Source organism: Oryzias latipes, chromosome 10, assembly GCF_053564925.1.
Source record: "Oryzias latipes strain Hd-rR chromosome 10, Olatipes_Hd-rR_3.1".
Classification (NCBI taxonomy): domain Eukaryota; kingdom Metazoa; phylum Chordata; class Actinopteri; order Beloniformes; family Adrianichthyidae; genus Oryzias; species Oryzias latipes.
In genome coordinates, this window is record NC_136246.1 from 14,527,753 (window position 1) to 14,544,258 (window position 16,506).

At 42.6% G+C, this 16,506-nt stretch overlaps 1 protein-coding gene across 27 annotated transcripts in view; it reads left to right on the plus strand.

The window, feature by feature from the left end:
• dlg3 (discs, large homolog 3 (Drosophila)) overlaps positions 1 to 16,506 on the plus strand; it is an 87,692-nt gene that overhangs the window by 67,953 nt on the left and 3,233 nt on the right. For 14 of the 27 annotated variants that reach the window (XM_078954029.1, XM_078954032.1, XM_078954039.1 and 11 more), the window contains 10 exons: positions 4,625 to 4,739; positions 7,816 to 7,992; positions 8,094 to 8,169; positions 10,479 to 10,581; positions 11,936 to 11,977; positions 13,034 to 13,084; positions 13,166 to 13,267; positions 13,350 to 13,522; positions 15,072 to 15,181; positions 15,274 to 15,365. In XM_078954029.1, coding sequence (XP_078810155.1) covers positions 4,625 to 4,739; positions 7,816 to 7,992; positions 8,094 to 8,169; positions 10,479 to 10,581; positions 11,936 to 11,977; positions 13,034 to 13,084; positions 13,166 to 13,267; positions 13,350 to 13,522; positions 15,072 to 15,181; positions 15,274 to 15,365 — 1,041 coding nt within the window. Of the gene's footprint in view, positions 1 to 4,624; positions 4,740 to 7,815; positions 7,993 to 8,093; positions 8,170 to 10,478; positions 10,582 to 11,218; positions 11,265 to 11,935; positions 11,978 to 13,033; positions 13,085 to 13,165; positions 13,268 to 13,349; positions 13,523 to 15,071; positions 15,182 to 15,273; positions 15,366 to 16,506 lie in introns of all 27 variants that reach the window. The other 13 variants (XM_078954040.1, XM_078954045.1, XM_078954035.1 and 10 more) reach the window with 2 other exon arrangements.

Sequence of the window (16,506 nt, forward strand, 5' to 3'; positions counted from 1 at the left end):
AGACTGGCGGCAATAATTGGGGAATCCCTTTTAAGTGGAGTGGTGACTGAGGCGCAGGGGGACACCGACGCGCCAGATGCACCGGGTGACACACCCCCAAAAGCCCGCAGAGGAAGTCAGAACCGGCTCATAAGCCACTCGTCCTCGTTTGCCAACAAGTCTCCTTGCTGTCTAAAGATGCGTTCACTCCAAATTCTTCCATTTGCCACATCTTCTAAGAGCGCAAGATCAGCCATTGTGCGTCATTACGCATTGTGATGGGGCATTTTATTTCCCTCCATTTAATTACATCTGACAAGCTACAGACGTCGGTAATAATCGACGTGGAAATGGGAAATTGATCAGCGCAAATTTAATTTCTTGTTGCTTTCTGAATGGTCGAGACATACGCCATACATTGTTTCATCAAAAATAAAACAAACTAAAGGCATATGCATGAATACCATAATTCTGTAGCTTATGAAGAAATGTTTTACTATGAAAACAACTTTCCCTAGTGGACAATTAATGCATCTCTCTCTATCTATCCATCTGTCTGTCTAATTGCACCTATATCTGCTCCGCCAGACGGACACATTGACGGGAATGTCAGTTTTGTACATTATTTCGTTCTGTTAAATATATTATTTATGAGGATGAATTGCACAACATGCCAATATTGCAGAAAATATTTCACTTTTCTTTTTGCAAATATGTGTTCATTTGAATTTCTGTTGTAATTTTCGTTTGATTTTTTTTTGTTTGTTTCACTGCTGATCGGTCCAACGGGTGTTCGTGTAGGCTGTTAATTGTAAGACTTGCTTTGTGAAGTCTTCATGTTATTTCTGTGAGGCAGTATTGTCATTTTCACTTTCACGTGTTTCTTCCATCTGCCGACGGCGTCGCCGTTTCTCATTTCACCCGTTTTTTGTGCGTACGCCTGGGTCAGAGCTTGCGTGAAGGACCGCACATTTTCCCGTCAAGTTTGCTTTTTATAAATCTCAACTATTGCGTAGAGAGTGGCGTACGCCTTCTTTTGTGCGTACGCAACGTTTATAAATGAGGCCCCAGGTCTTTAGCTCCTAATCATGCAAATAGTGAGGTGGAGTATGGCTGCAAACTATTTTGCCCATTCATCAAGAAAGATGATTCCACTCCAAGACGTTGGATTTAATGTTGCTCTTTTGAACCCTTATTAGCTCACAGCATCTTCTGGAGTTCACCCCGTTAGCATGGACTAGCCCGACTGTCCGACAGAACGCTACTCGGCCCCATTTCAAGCACATGTCCACCGTGTTGCATAACTGAATCAAAAGAAAAGCCAATATTCCCCAAAATAAAAATGCTGTCCCACTAATGAGGACACTCGGAGAGAGTGAGGTAGAGAATAGGCCCAGTTTCTGGAAGCTGTCTTCTTTTTTCCCATGGGTCATTCCTAAAAATACAGGCTAACTTAGGAGAATAAAACCGATTTTTAAAGCACCCAGGAGTTTCCTGTCATAGAATGTTCTGTAAAATTATTAGGAGTTATGTCCAGATCAAGCATGCGCCCAATCTGTGGGGTCTTTTCTTTAAAATGTAAAACATGAAGCTCGAATCAAAAGGTTTAAATTGATAAGAAATCAATTCTTGAACACATTGAGAGGTGCTAAATTAATGTAGAAACTGTAACATTTGACTCTAAACACAGCAATCTGTAGCTTGTATGCAAGAAGTTTTATTCAAATGAACCCTGCACTCATACTGAGCAATAGAAGGATCTTCAATTGTGTAGAGGGCAGTGCAGTCCCTGGAAATGGCTGGGCCCTCATCTATGAACCCTTCCAACTGGAAACAAGAAGCTTGTGTTTTTAGAAAGACCTCCTCTGATTCCTCTGCCTCTATGTGAGCAGGTTTGGTTAACCGGTTTCAGCAGCAGTACAGCCCTCTGCACTGCTACCTGCTCATGTTTATCCCTGTAATGTGGCTTCAATAAGCAGGCTTCAAAGATTAAAATGGATTTATGTCGTATTCCTGGTCCACTATTGTTAAATGCATTTAATGCTCATGAACATCAAACTGACACTTAATAACAGTAGCTTCCTTCTGCATCGCTTCTTCCTGTTGTTTGACTTTTATTTTCCAACAACAAAACTGTACATCTAGATGTTCAGATCACTGCACTGGTTTATTACAATGTTTTGGTTCAACTTGCTTCATATGACTAAGTCCATTTCAAAGGGGTGTTTTATCTTTGTCACCTACAGCCTTCAGTATTGGCTCCAGCTAGTTTCTAAAACAATCTGATGCAAATAAGAGTGTTCAGAAGAGCCATAAAGAGGTTGCTGTGACCCCAAAGGGCCCAGAGCAACTGTCTGGATGCAGTGTGGATGTATTCTGCAGAAAAGGGATGAGAAAAAAGAGGAAAAAACATCAACAAGGTCCGACCGTATAAAGCTTTCCCGACACAACATTAACAGACTTTAGTACAGTGGACTGTCAGGTTTGCTGTCATGGCAACACGATGGGTATCCATGCTTCCTTCTGCATGGTGACACTTAATGATTCTTCTATTGTGAAATAGTTTGTATTTTTGGCACTGCACCTTTTTGAAGCGAATAATTTTGAAACTCCATGACTTGTTAAAGCAGTCTGGATGGGGAAAATGCCTTTGACCTGAGAGTTAAGACTTCTAAAATAATCTGCTATTCCTTGCTTTTTAGTGTTGTAGGTGCACAGTTCCTTTTTTTTAATATCATATGAACATTCATGAGTATTGCCTACTGGAAGATCTTATTATGAATGATTTTAGTGCTTCAGAAATCCCTTCAATCTGACACTCTGATCAGAGAAGTTTAATTATGATTAATAGACTGCCATTTCCCCAGGCTGTAGTTCTGTGGGTTTTTTCTGGTCATCCTCCATGTCCACAACATTGAGTCATTCAGACATAAGGAATGTGAAAAGGTAAACCTGAAGAACCGATAGGACCGGTGTTATCTCATGGGCTCACAAGCAGCCATTCAGGTTGGAAGTGCTGTTCAGCCAACCGTTCAGTCAGTTCTCTGTATTTAGCTACTCTTTGTCTAGTCCCAGAGCCCCTCCTCGCTCAAACTGCTACTTGTATCTTGTGGGGGGGGGGGTTTTTTTGTTGTGTTTTTTTTTCCTTTCTTCTAGCTTTTTCCTCAGATGCGAGATGGTTGTTCCTGGTTACGGATGGCCAGGCAGTGTCTGGTTACCTTCCTTGCAGCGTCACCTTGTTACATTGTATTAACCCTGAGCGTAGAACAGGGTGGAGACGTGTCACCAGGCCAGAACCTCAGACATGTTTGCTTTGAATTCTCTGTAGGATTCAATCAGCGGGAGTTGGAACTTGTTTTTGCACCTGCTCAGTATTTAGCAGGAGCTGGAACTGGCTTCATTGGAGACGAGAGATGTTTGTCTTTCCAGCCCTTCATGTAGGAGTACGGACTTTGATCTGTGGTTGTGACACCATGCTTTGGATAGTTAACTTCTGATTTTAGAGCAGACTCTATCAGGATTCATCTAAATGACAATCTATTCCACTGTTGTCGTTTTTTTAAATATGTTAATTACAATCAAGGAAGCGACATGATTTTGTTCTCTACATCCACACAGGTAGTGCTACAGGAAACATTTACACTTTTCATTCAGGAGTGATCCGCTGATTTCTCAGCTGGTGATCAGATTTTCATCAGTTTGTACACGCATTATTTCTCGCATATCCCCCTCCTGCCAGCCAGGAAATGAACAATGGCACAGCCAGATATAATCACACACATTCTTTTCTTTTCTCCAGACATTTGCAGCTTACAAGTTTGGAACTGTCAATAAAGCTGCCAACAACTTTTTAGGAAAATGTCATGTTGAAAATAACAGTAATGCCATGTAAATTGTCTGTGGTTTAAGTTACAGAGACTGCATTTGAATAGATGTGTTGCTTTAGATGAGCTTGAAATGCCCAATGAAGAGCGATTTTTGTTGTCAGGTAGCGCTCTACTAGATATCCCTTTTAATCGGGTTTAATCTTAAGATTTTGTAAGACAAGAATCACAGAAAATGTAAATCTCTTGCTGGAGCAGAGTAGTACATTTTAAAAGATAAATCTGTGTTGTTTTTACATGGCTGCAGTGCTGTCTTAGTGTAAAAACGTCAGGGGCTTGGTGCGCCTGTTTCTGCCCGTCTGTTTGTCTACCTGCGTGCTGTGGTGCAGCGGCTGGACTCGGCGCACGCTGTGCTCAGCGGGCTAATGAGAGCGATCTTAATGAGGGGGTCCAGGTGGATTCATACATCATCCCTGCTGCTGAGCTGCAGCTGGAATTACACCTGTGAAAAATGGTCATTGCACTTGGAAATTGTTAGAGGCCTTCCCTTTCCTTTAAAGTGCTCTAAACAGCGTACGCTGATCTTCATTAATCTGTGTAATTAATTATCTGACAAGAGACATTACTGAATGTGTAAGGTAGATGTGTGATAAACCATCTGTTCCTGGGGTCATTAATCAGCTTAAGGATGAGATGAACCTTTCCCCCCTTTGCTGGAGCTCAGTTCAGCGTACTCCAGTAGGGAAAGGCAGACGAGGCTTCTTTCAGTGTTTGCTTAAAGGCTGTTTTTAAGAGACTCCCGTCTGTTTCCTCTGGTGCAGAATATAGTCGCTTTGAGTCCAAGATCCACGACCTGAGGGAGCAGATGATGAACAGCAGCATGAGCTCAGGCTCGGGCTCCTTGCGCACCAGTGAGAAGCGCTCCCTCTATGTCAGGTATGTGCAACACACACGCACACATACACACACACACACATAGCCACGCTCAGCACTCCAAATTCTAAGATCTGCAGCTAAAATAAGCGTTTCTTGCATAACACCTCAGCCTGTTTGTGGGGGAGAGCGAAGCCTGTTTGCACACGTTTTTCCCAGCACTCACACACGGTACAGGCCGTCAGCTAAAGCGTTCTATTGAAGCCGCACTTTTGTCTTCACGCTGCAGAGGTTGGTCATCATCAAAGCTGACAATCAGGAATTCCTCTGTATTAGCTCGACACCTTGACGTCACTGGCTCCAGACGGACAGCGGGGCTTGTCCTACTGACCGGAGTTTTGATTTGGGGCAGCTATCAGGCTGGATGTAGGCTCATTTAGGAATTAAAGCAGGTGGCACCCCTCTGCTCGCCCAAAAGGACAGTCACACTGAGGCTTCAGGTGAGCAGACTGGTGAAACCCCATCACCTGAGTGCTGAGAACTAGGGGTGTGACGATAACCACATCATCGCGGTGATATGGTCATCACCGCACGTATTTTCTAAAGTTTTTTTTTTTTTTTTTGAAAGTTCTGCATATGGTGCGTGATTGGAACTATAATGAACACATTAAACACATTCATCTTTGCTGATAATTAACTTTTTCTGCTAGTCCTGTGTTCAGACTTCAAGGGTTTCTGGGGGAAACCTTTCAATACTGTTCTCCTTCACTCCCTGTGCCGAGCCTCTCTCTCCCTCTTGCCGCCGCGCGGCTGTCAATGCTACTCACACACACACCTACACGCACGTTCGCGGTTTCAGAAACACATCCTCATTCTACAACAGAAGTTTCCGTCTCGTGAGGAAATACGACAAATTTACTGCGTTGTAATTAGTAATTCCCATTGTATTCATTTCCATAACAAGCTGTGTGCGTTCTTGAGTGTGCGACACGGCCGCCCGCCGGAGGATTTTGTGTTGGGGGAAAGGGGGGGGATATTACTGTTCTCCTTCACTCCGTATCACCAAACATGACCGCGCACTGTTAGAGTGCGATGAATATCACTACATGTTTTGTTTGGGTAACGGCAACACCGCGCCCCCTGCCGGTTCATCACCGCGGTGATCAAAAATCCCACAGCGCTACTGAGCACATTTTCTGATGAAGGACAATCTATCAAGGGATGGAGTTGGTCAGTAGAAAGTTTGGAAACATTTGGAACAAAAACACAATATTGATTTCATTTTATCTTTACATGAAACAAAGGCTGGAAACTTTACTGTCTTCACTGAGCAGCTTTGTTGTATTTATTAACTTTAACAAGTCTTGAACTTTATACTACAAACATGTTTTGTTATGGTATGAGTGTTTCCAGGCTGCATCCATGCTGTTAAAGCATTAGGGTAAACTTTCCTCCTGCAGTGACGGTTCTTTCATCAGGTTTCCGTTTCTGTGATTGGTTCTTTTCCTGCTTTTCTGGCTAACCCAGCTCTAGCTGCTGAACATGACCCAGATCATGTGATTCCAGATCCTGATGAACTGAACACGCCCAATTCTGAGAATCGGCAGCAACTAAGGACGGGTTAACTGGGAAACCTGAATCTCAAAAACCAAAGCTGGAGACTAATGGTGTATATCAACCCCCTGGCCTGATGTCATTAGTCTACTAAAAAGTTAGGAATTTACTCTGTTTTCGTGTCAAAAGACTGAAGGAGAAGCAGCTAGTGTTCAATGTGATCCTGAGGACCTGAACTGTCACTGGTTCACCTGCAGAATCACCAGAATAGTGAACAATTAGCTAAACAGTGTCTTTCTTTAACAACATTTTAATGAAGCATTTAAACATTTCATTTTCAAAGACTTCCGTTAACATCCTGTGAGTTATTCTGAACCGTTTACACAGCCCACTATAGCAGGTATAGTCTATTCTCATCAGCCTGAGTCATTCTCCTCTTATGGGGGGGCTTTTGTGGGGGTTGTAGGGCCTATCCTGCTCATGTGCAGGTGACTCAGTCGGCAGTTATGCCGTGAAAGCTGTCTGTTTAGCAAAGTGAAGTGACTGCCGCCATATTCAACAAACCCAGCCTCCGGAATGTGGAGGCGTGGAGCTGGTGGTGGACCCTTTAGAAGGCGTCATGCCTTTACGCTCCAAGGTACTTCAACATGCTAAAGCAGGAAATGTGTCGTCTGACGGCTGCAGCCGATACCAGAGACGTTAGCAACACAAAGCAAATGCTTCTTTTGATTGCATCCCAACAGCTTCGTCACTAAAGTCTGGCCTAATAAGAGTTCAGTTCTCCATTTCAGCAGGAATCTGACAACATAAGAGGATGTACAGCAAAGGCCACAACATCGGTAGAAATGTTCTCATACGTCAGGGAATCTGTTCAGCAGGACTGAATGCCTCCAGTTATGAACGGGTGTCCAGCTAGACATGAAACTATGCAACATGCAATAGCGTTATGTAAGGGTTAACGGCCGACGAAGTGTGCATTATCAGAAATTAACGCACGCCGTGGAAACCTAAACAGACGCGAAGTGTGTTAATTTCTGATAATGCACACCTCAAAGGCCATTAACCCGTTTATACCATGGTCACTTACAAAAGAAATAAATATTCAACCAATTTTAAGTCCTTAATTCATGTTATTATTTTCGGTTTGGATTGCTTTTTTCACAAAAAGTGGACTATTTGTTGTGTGGTGCATCAGTTTAGAATGAAAGTTCACCTCCTACTGCTTGGTTTTGTCCAGATGATGAAGCTTTGAAGCTGAAGTTTGTTTTATAGAAGCCAGCGCAGTGATATACAACATTTAAGCTATGTGACTGGAACTTCTTTTTTAGCTGGCGGTTATCACTGTGCATCATCTCTTTTGAATCCACACCCAGCAGCCAGTCAGAATCGAATATTCACCCGGATTATGGTATAATTCGTATTAGTGCACCTTCTTAAAAAAAACTCAGAAAAAGGAGCATTTTCAGGTAGAGATCGTTGGAAGCCTCAGTTCTCGTCCAAACTCCACAGATGTTCAATAGGAACTCATCACAGCCCACTTCACACCAACAAGGAGAGTAATCTAAAACCTTTTTCTGTTTTGTAGAGCTCTGTTTGACTATGATAGAACAAGGGACAGCTGCCTGCCCAGCCAAGGTCTGAGCTTCTCATACGGGGATATCCTTCATGTCATAAATGCATCTGATGATGAGTGGTGGCAGGCGAGACTCGTCACTCCTCATGGAGAAAGTGAGCAGATTGGGGTCATTCCAAGCAAGAAGAGGTACCTGTCCTTTTTTCTTATTGCTAGAAGGTTTTTTCCCCCATATGTCTTCAGCGGTGATGTAAATGGCTGTTTTTATCCAACAAAAAACTCTTCTACAGAGTGGAGAAGAAGGAGCGTGCCAGATTAAAAACCGTCAAGTTCCACGCCAGGACAGGCATGATTGAATCTAACAGGGTAAGTGGAAAAGGCCACTTTGTCCCTGCCCCAGCACCCGAGCAGATGTCAGCTGAGCTGCTGCTGGGCTCCCAGGGCGATGGCCGACCTCCCTCCCCCCCTGAATGTGGGAAACAGACCAGTACCAGCAGACTGAAGCAGGCGAAGAGCTCTGAGGTTTCTGTTTGCAGAAGCTCTAAAGACTCTGAAGAAAAAAATCTCATTTCTAATGCTGCGTTCACACTGAGCACCACTCGCAAGGCTAATTTGCATCCTCCCCATCTGTTTAGACGCACTGCAAATTTGCTGCTGAACACTTACCAAAAATGTGTTCATAAACTCCTGCCATGTATAAGTGGGAGGAGCTACTGTCCAGTTTTAAGCCTCATTGCTACATGGAAGCATTGATTATATCTTATGGACAACATGGATGTAACTTATAGATCAGGTTGATTTCTTTTAAAGAGTTCTACAAAAGCGTCTCCATGTCTGGGTTCATGAGATCATTCAGAGACTCCCAGAACGGTGAGCTTCACCCTCTGCTGCAGGATCTGCCTTGTTTGTTTACATAATCAACGTCTGTCAGCTGATTCTGCCGTGGAGAAAAGCGGCTTTGAACCGCAGCACTCTGTATTAGTAACGTTGCATATTGGTGCAAAGTCTGAAAGAAAGGTTGCTTTTCACCGCGTCAAAAAGCCTGTGTTGTTTAGGCGTCGCTGTGACATTATTTGTGTTAAAGGGTTAACTACGGTGGCCCTGATGTGTAAATCACATAAATCCCTCTACGGGAAACATAAAGATCACAACAATTACAAAAACAAAACAAATAAAAGTTTTTATTCTAGAAATTAAAACAAAATTCCACAAACCAAAACAATGAAAAAAAGAAATAAGAGAATGGAAAAAAAGAAAATGTTTCAAAAAACAGAAGTAATTTTCAGAAATCCACATGAAGTGTTAAAAAATTGAAACAAAGAAGAAACCTCTCTGCTGGGATGATTCTCCATCATTTCTGACAGTTATTTGGAAACAACAAACATGAATGTTTCTGCTGACCTGAACATACAGTAGCTGGTTCTGTCTAAGAATCTTTTCATTCAGGACACGACTATGAAGCGATGCTGGATCAGCTCTGTACTAATCACAAAACCTTTGTTCTAAATGTCAGCTCTGTAGCATTTAAAAATTTCCACTCCAACTATATTTTGATCAAATGTAAAAGCGTTCCTAGTTGTCTTTGAACTATTATGCAGTTTTTAGCCCAAAATGTGTCATTTTCTAGGACACAGTTTCTGCAGAGCAGCTGGACTTCATTAGAAAACCCCTTCAGAGTTGTGGACAAGACTGTTGGCGTTGAGTAAACCCACACTGATGTCTCATAAAATCTATGTTTACATGCAATATCAGAGCTATCCAGCTGTACAGTTTAGATCCAGATGTCAGATCAGACGAGGAAAACAGTCGGACATGGATGTATTCATCTACAAGCGGATGCATCAGAATGGAGCAGAGCAGGAAGCCAAATCTGTGTGGATGTAGACAGCGATTTAAAAAGAAAAGTGACTGTATGTTAAGGAAACGTGGTCGTACCAAACCTTAATGCTGGTGCAACTAAGAATAAATTCAGCACACCGATCATACCAGTGCAAAAGTGTAGTCTAGAGCCCAGTGACTCAGTTTGGTGACTTGCTGTCCCGCATTAATACGAGGAGGAAAAAATAAAAACCAAATTTAAGGACGACTCTGACGTGTAAGGTATGTTGAAGTTGGAAGGTATCTTGAGGTTCAGGAGAAACCATCAGATTGGTCTCCATGTTGGTTTTGGACTCCACCTGTTGACCACGTCACAGTCAAAAGTTGAGTTCCTGATTGGTTGACACAACGCAAATTCTTTGCCAAGGTTCATATATTTGAAGTTGTATTGCCAGATACTCGGCGTGTGTCCGAAATGTTTGCCATGCCTTTTGGCAGAGTGCTGCACTTGACCGTCACATCAGGCTGCAGGACCCTTGATCTCTTGTGATCATTGACTGAATCTGGCCACGCAAATCGGGTTTAGTGTGAACGCAGCTTAAGAGTTCAGAACAAACTGCAATCCTGCATTTATCCTAAAAAAAACAGACAAAATGACTTGAATTTGTTTAACAGACTTGTTTCCCACACATTTGTTTTCACCCATTACCTTTGTCTTTCTCATTATTTGATGTGCATTGTTGGCATTTCATGTGTTTTTTTTCTGCATGATTGTGGAGTACCTTCATTGAAACCCAGTTTTTTTGTTGTTTTCATCTCATTGCCCCCTCCCCCTCTCTCACCTGCACACCAACAAGCAGCCAGTCAAAGTAAAGCGCAAAAAAAGTTTCAACCTTTCACGCAAGTTCCCGTTTTACAAGAGCAAGGAGAATATTGCATATGAGCAGGTGGATCCAGAACGTGAGTACCAGCTGTGTGATGGGGGGGAGGGGGCTGTCGCTTCTGTCTTCTATTTTATTTTCTTGCCTTTCCCTTCATGCTTTCGTTCTGTCTCAACTTTCATCTTTCCACTCACCTCCACGGATGTTTTGTGACGCCAACACTCTCACCCTCCTCTCACAAACTCAGAGAGACACCCAACATGCAGAAAATAAAGCCGCCATCAGGCTGGAGGTGTGGGGGTCCCTCTTTGGTGTGACTGCATCGGTCTCTGGGCTCCAGAGCGCCGTCTAGCTGTGTTTGCACGCTCTCGGCTGCATCGACACACGGGCCTTCTAATGCGCCGATGCCACTCCTTAGCAATTTATGAGGGGGGGGTCGCTAGCCAGTGGGAAGAAAAATCTCATTAAGCAGACTGAAGCTTTAATGCTCAACAGATCCCAATCCCTTTGTAATGGATTTGGGTACATGTCATTGAAAAGCAGTGGATTAAGCAAACAGAGAGGCTTGATGGGTCCAAGAGCATCGTGTGTCAGCAGGCCTGGTGAGCCCCACACTCCTCTCCTCCTCTGCCCCCGACTCTCACTAACCTCTTCTTCTTCTTCTTCCTGTCTGCTTTCTTCTCTTGGTTTCTGCTCTCACCTGTCGGGACATCTAGGACTTCCCAGGGTTAAGCGATGACTTTTATGGATCAAAGAGTTTGAGTAAGTGTGTGGTTCCACTGTGTCAAGCAGCTGTCCTTAGAGGAAAGTCTTTGTCACTGCAGACCCAGCTGAGAATGCAAAAATAAACCACACACATTCAGAGCTTCCTCACATTCCTACTCAGCTTCAGAGTGCATGCAGAAGATGCACACCCAGGGGAGGAGGAGTGAGCAATGCAATTATTGGGATTGTCTCCAGAGGCCTTTTGTGAAGGAGTTTTGTCATGTAAGGTCACAGAGAGCCGTGAAACATCTGTCGCCAGTGCAGAGTGTCGCTCTGTTTGGCTGGAAACACTCTTTCCTCCTTTTCCCCTGAGTCGGCCAGCTCCAGGACAGCGTAGCAGCCATATGCTTTCTTTGTTTTTTCTGTAATATAGCATCAGCCGCCACAGGCACAGAGCCAGCAGTAGCACACACAGGCCAGAGAATGGTGCCTCATTTGGGATACTTCCACAGGAAACACTTCAACTCCTATTGCTTGCACCCAAAACCACTTCCCCCATACTGCAAGACCTTGGCTGCCGCAACAAGCAAGACTTCTGCTTTCTTTATTCTCCCTTTTTGAAGTCAGTTGTTGAAGAACAGGATGTTTTTCCCGATAGTTTTTACCCAGAAGTAAGATGTGACTGTGAATGTGAGCGCTTGAGCTAAAGCCTCCTCTTGTTTTTGCAGAATGCCTGACGTCCAACACAAGCGACAGTGAAAGTAGTTCCAGTGAGTCCATGAATTTTGCTAACATTTGCTCTTCACACCTTTTGTTATCAAAGGCAAGAGAATATTGAACACACATCGTAAGAACTTCAGTTTTATTCCACCAGAAGAGATACTTTTAGTTTATAAATAGGGGTGTAACGATTAATCGACCTAATTGATGAATCGATTTCTGTTCCTACAATCCAACCAGATCGATCTGTCTGAGGCAAGTTACTGGAATCAAATCGACCTAAACATTCATAAAATCCTTTTTAAAATGAAATAAATCGATTATCATCAATATTGGAAAATACTATTTAGATTGAGGTACAGTACAGTAGGTTTATTTTACTATAACATAAAAACGACCATCAAAGCAGACATGTGATCACAGCTAAAAATGTTACCTAATTAATTCTAATTTACTTGTTTGTACACAAATTTAATTTATACTTGATTATCTTGCAAGAAACACAAGGAATCGCGAAAACGTCACCTTTACTGTTCAGTACCCAGATATTTATCAACTATGAATCGAATCGTTGTTAAAATAATTTTACACCCCTATTCATAAAAAAACCTACATTTCATTTAATATCTTAATCTTAAAAGCAAAATTCTCACACTTTTCTAAATGTACAATGAAACTCTTGAAACATTAATTATTGCACACATTTTAACGTTTGTGTCTGAATTCAGTATGTCAGGTAGGGCCGGGTTCCAAAAATCAACTTGACTAAAATACACTTTAAGAAATCCAATCATTGACATAGACATGTTTTTAATACAATTTCTTATGTTTAAAGCAGAAAACATCTTTTTTATTTCACTTTAAATATAAGAATTGTATAAATTGTAGCTCCAGCTTTGTTTAGTTGACATTAATATTTAGGACTTTTTATAATCGAGTATCTTTTTGAATGGGAATTACTATAAAGTGATTTAAACCTTGTTGAATCTCTAAGTTCTGTCTTTTTATTTTTGTCATGTAGAAACTGTGCCCAGCCCAAAACTCAACTTAGAAAGTGAAATCTTTGAAATTCTTCTCCCTGAATGTCATGTTTTATATTCCTGCAGAGGGTCAAGAAGATACTATTCTTTCTTATGAGCCAGTCATTCGACAGGAAAGTGAGTCCAATCTCTTTTCTACAGTTCATTTGGTTTTTGCATCTTTGTTTTATCCCCTTTGAACTCGTTGTTGTTTTCTAGTTCACTACACGAGGCCTGTGATCATTTTGGGCCCAATGAAAGACAGAGTAAATGATGACCTCATCTCAGAGTTCCCCCACAAGTTTGGTTCATGTGTACCCCGTGAGTTTTTCACACTGAGCACCACCGCGCTCTAAACATCATCGCAGCCACCAAAATAAGCTCCTCCCATTTGCTTCTGCAGATACGACCCGCCCGAGGAGAGAAAACGAGATGGATGGCCAGGACTACCACTTTGTGGCCTCTAGAGAGCAAATGGAGAAAGACATTCAGGATAATAAGTTCATTGAGGCCGGCCAGTTTAATGAGAACCTCTATGGGACGAGCATCTTGTCTGTCCGAACGGTGGCTGAAAGGGTAGGCATCCGACTCCCGCCATTTTCCCTCATGTTGTTCATCACAGCAGGTTTGATGACAGCCCAGCAGACTACTCATTAGAATGGATGCGTAGACATTCCTCATTTTCCCTAAAAACCAACACTTTATTTTCCAGACTACGTTTACGCTAGAGCTGTGACGGTGTCGGATTTTTCATCACCGCGGTGATGAACCACCAGGGGGCGCGGTGTCGCGGTTAACCGCAGCCCCCCCCCCCAAAAAATCCCTCGCCGGCCGCATCAGAAATAAATACAATTACAACGTAGTATTCTTTATTATAAAATAACAGTAACAACTAACTACTACCAAACTAAAGAAACTAACTATAAATAAAGCCCATATAGGTGTTGTGGATTGACTGTGACTGTGTGGGTCAGCGCTGCATGTACGTAGGAGGAAGGTGCGCACATGTGTGTTGGGGGTGCGTGTTGATCCCTCTGCAGCGGACCGTTCTCTAGCTGCACGCGAGCCTTCACCTGTGCTCTTTGGCACACACATCTTCTCAGAATATTAAATATTACCCAGTGAACAGACTGCCGACACTTTGTCACTTTTCCGGTAGCCATGAAGAACACGGGGCACGAGGCTCCGCCTTTGTTTATACAGACACGTAACATTACGCTGCAAAAAATAGTTCCCAAACAAAACATGTCGTGATATTCATGGAAATCTAACAGTGCGCGTTCATGTTTGGAGTGAAGTGAACCCTAATAACCCCCCCCCCTACACACACAAAATCCTCCGGTGGGCGGCCCTGTCGTGCGCCCTTAAGAACGCACGCCTCTTGAAACGGAAATGAATACAATGTAAATTAACAATTAGAACGCAGTAAATTTGTCATAAATTTCTCGCGAGACGAAAACTTCTGTTGTAGAATGAGTTTGTGTGCTTCTGAAAGCGCACTCCAGTGTGTAAAGGGAGCCGCTTGGCACGTGCAGCGCGGAAGCACTGAGAGCGCGCGCCTATGAGAGAGCACGGTGGGAGAGAAGGAGAAAACGGTCTGAAAGAAAGAAGGAAAGTCTGAACACAGGACTAGCAGAAAAAGTCAATTATCAGGAAAGATGAATGTGTTTAATGTGTTTATTATAGCTCCATTCACGCGCCATATGCAAAACTTAAAAAAAAAAACGTGCGGTGATGCGGTTATCGTCACAGCCCTAGTTTATGCCGCCCTCTGCAGCGCGTGTTCAAGTGGCAACTCCCAATAAAAGTCTGTGAATGCTCATATCAGCCTTCTGTGTTCAAAGCTCTCACGTTCACGACTAGCTATGCAGCTTTTAACTACCAGTTTTGGGTTCTACATACAAAATCACATTGAAAGTTCAAACAGGTCAAACTTTGACCAGTCAGAGACTCTGATTTGGTAGTGATGGATGGCATCTTAAACGCACGTTCAAGAACCTACGATTGGCGTGTTTTTTAAACGCACGTCAAACACCCAATGTATACCTAGCCTTAGACCAGCTTCCATCGTCTAACTGGATTGAAGATCTGACCTGATCTGACCACGATGACTGTTTGTTCCCAGGGGAAGCACTGCATCCTGGACGTGTCTGGAAATGCCATAAAACGACTGCAGCAAGCACAACTTTATCCAATCGCCATCTTTATTAAACCAAAATCCATTGAAGCTCTAATGTGAGTCCGATTATCTACTCTGAAAACACAAATTTTCAAGTGTGTGTGCTTGTGTTTACAAGTTTGAAAATAACGTGACCACGTCTTTTCAGGGAAATGAACAAGAGGCAGACGTACGACCAGGCCAACAAAGTCTTTGACAAGGCAGTGAAGCTGGAGCAAGACTTTGGAGAGTTTTTCACCGGTAAGACTGCAGGAAGGTTTTTAGTGTTTATTTAAAAACAAGTTTAAGGCAGGAAATGTAGAAGAATTCCACACTTTAGTTTGCTTTCTCACTGACTACATTAATGCGTTCCCATGTTATACACATAAGCTCATACCCTAAATAAGACACTACAATGTGAAGCTTGTTTGGTCGTCTACAGAATAAAATCGTCCCACTTAAACCAGAAAGATGGGATACGCCATTTTTTCCCAAGAATTTGTTTGTAAGACTATTTTGTCCTCAGAAGACTCATAGAAGTACTCTCCATATTTTTTGGCTGAATTATCCCAGTAAAAAAAAGTATTACTTCATTCTGTATCAAAAACTTGATTCTATGGTGATGTGAAATGAATGCAAAGAAACTTTCTCCAAATGTCTTTGCTTTAACATCAAAGAATAGAAGCATCTCTACAATAGCTGCAGTTACATGGACAAAAGTAATCAGAATAAAAATCATCACGTTCCGTTCAGAATATTCTACCCCGATCACTCATTCAGATCCAAATTTCTTTCCGACCGAGATTGCCGCTATGCGTGAGCGAGCTGCCAAACTCAGGAGAACCGTGTTTTTTCATTTCCGGTATTGTGGATAGTTCTCCGTATGTTAAAAATGATTTTTTTCCCGACTGAAAGTGGAAAAAACGTCTGTTATAATCGGATCAAGTTTTTCCAGGCTCATGTACACAGTTCAATCCCTATCCGATCTTTGATCCGATCAAAGTTATTATGCACATGTAACCACAGCTACTGGTATTTTCCTGACTGGAATAAGAGAAAGCAGCTCTACCTCGATCAACCAGATTAAGAATTAGCATGCATGTTATACAGAATAATAGCAATAATGTCTTCCTTCAGAATATGGTGTGCATGTGAATCCAGTCATTGAGTGGACAGCAGCAGCTCATGTCATGGTTGTTGTTGAACAGCAAACGCATCTGGCTAGTCCACCAAAGCTGAGACAGTGATAAGTGCCATCTCCTCCTAACGACACCACATTTATGAAGGAGACGCTTTCATGAGTCACTCCTCTTCAGACTCGCTCTGTGGGCTGTTTCATTTTCTCTTTCTACTCAAAAAGCCTGACACTAACGTCTCAGTTTTTGGTTGACTAGTTAACACA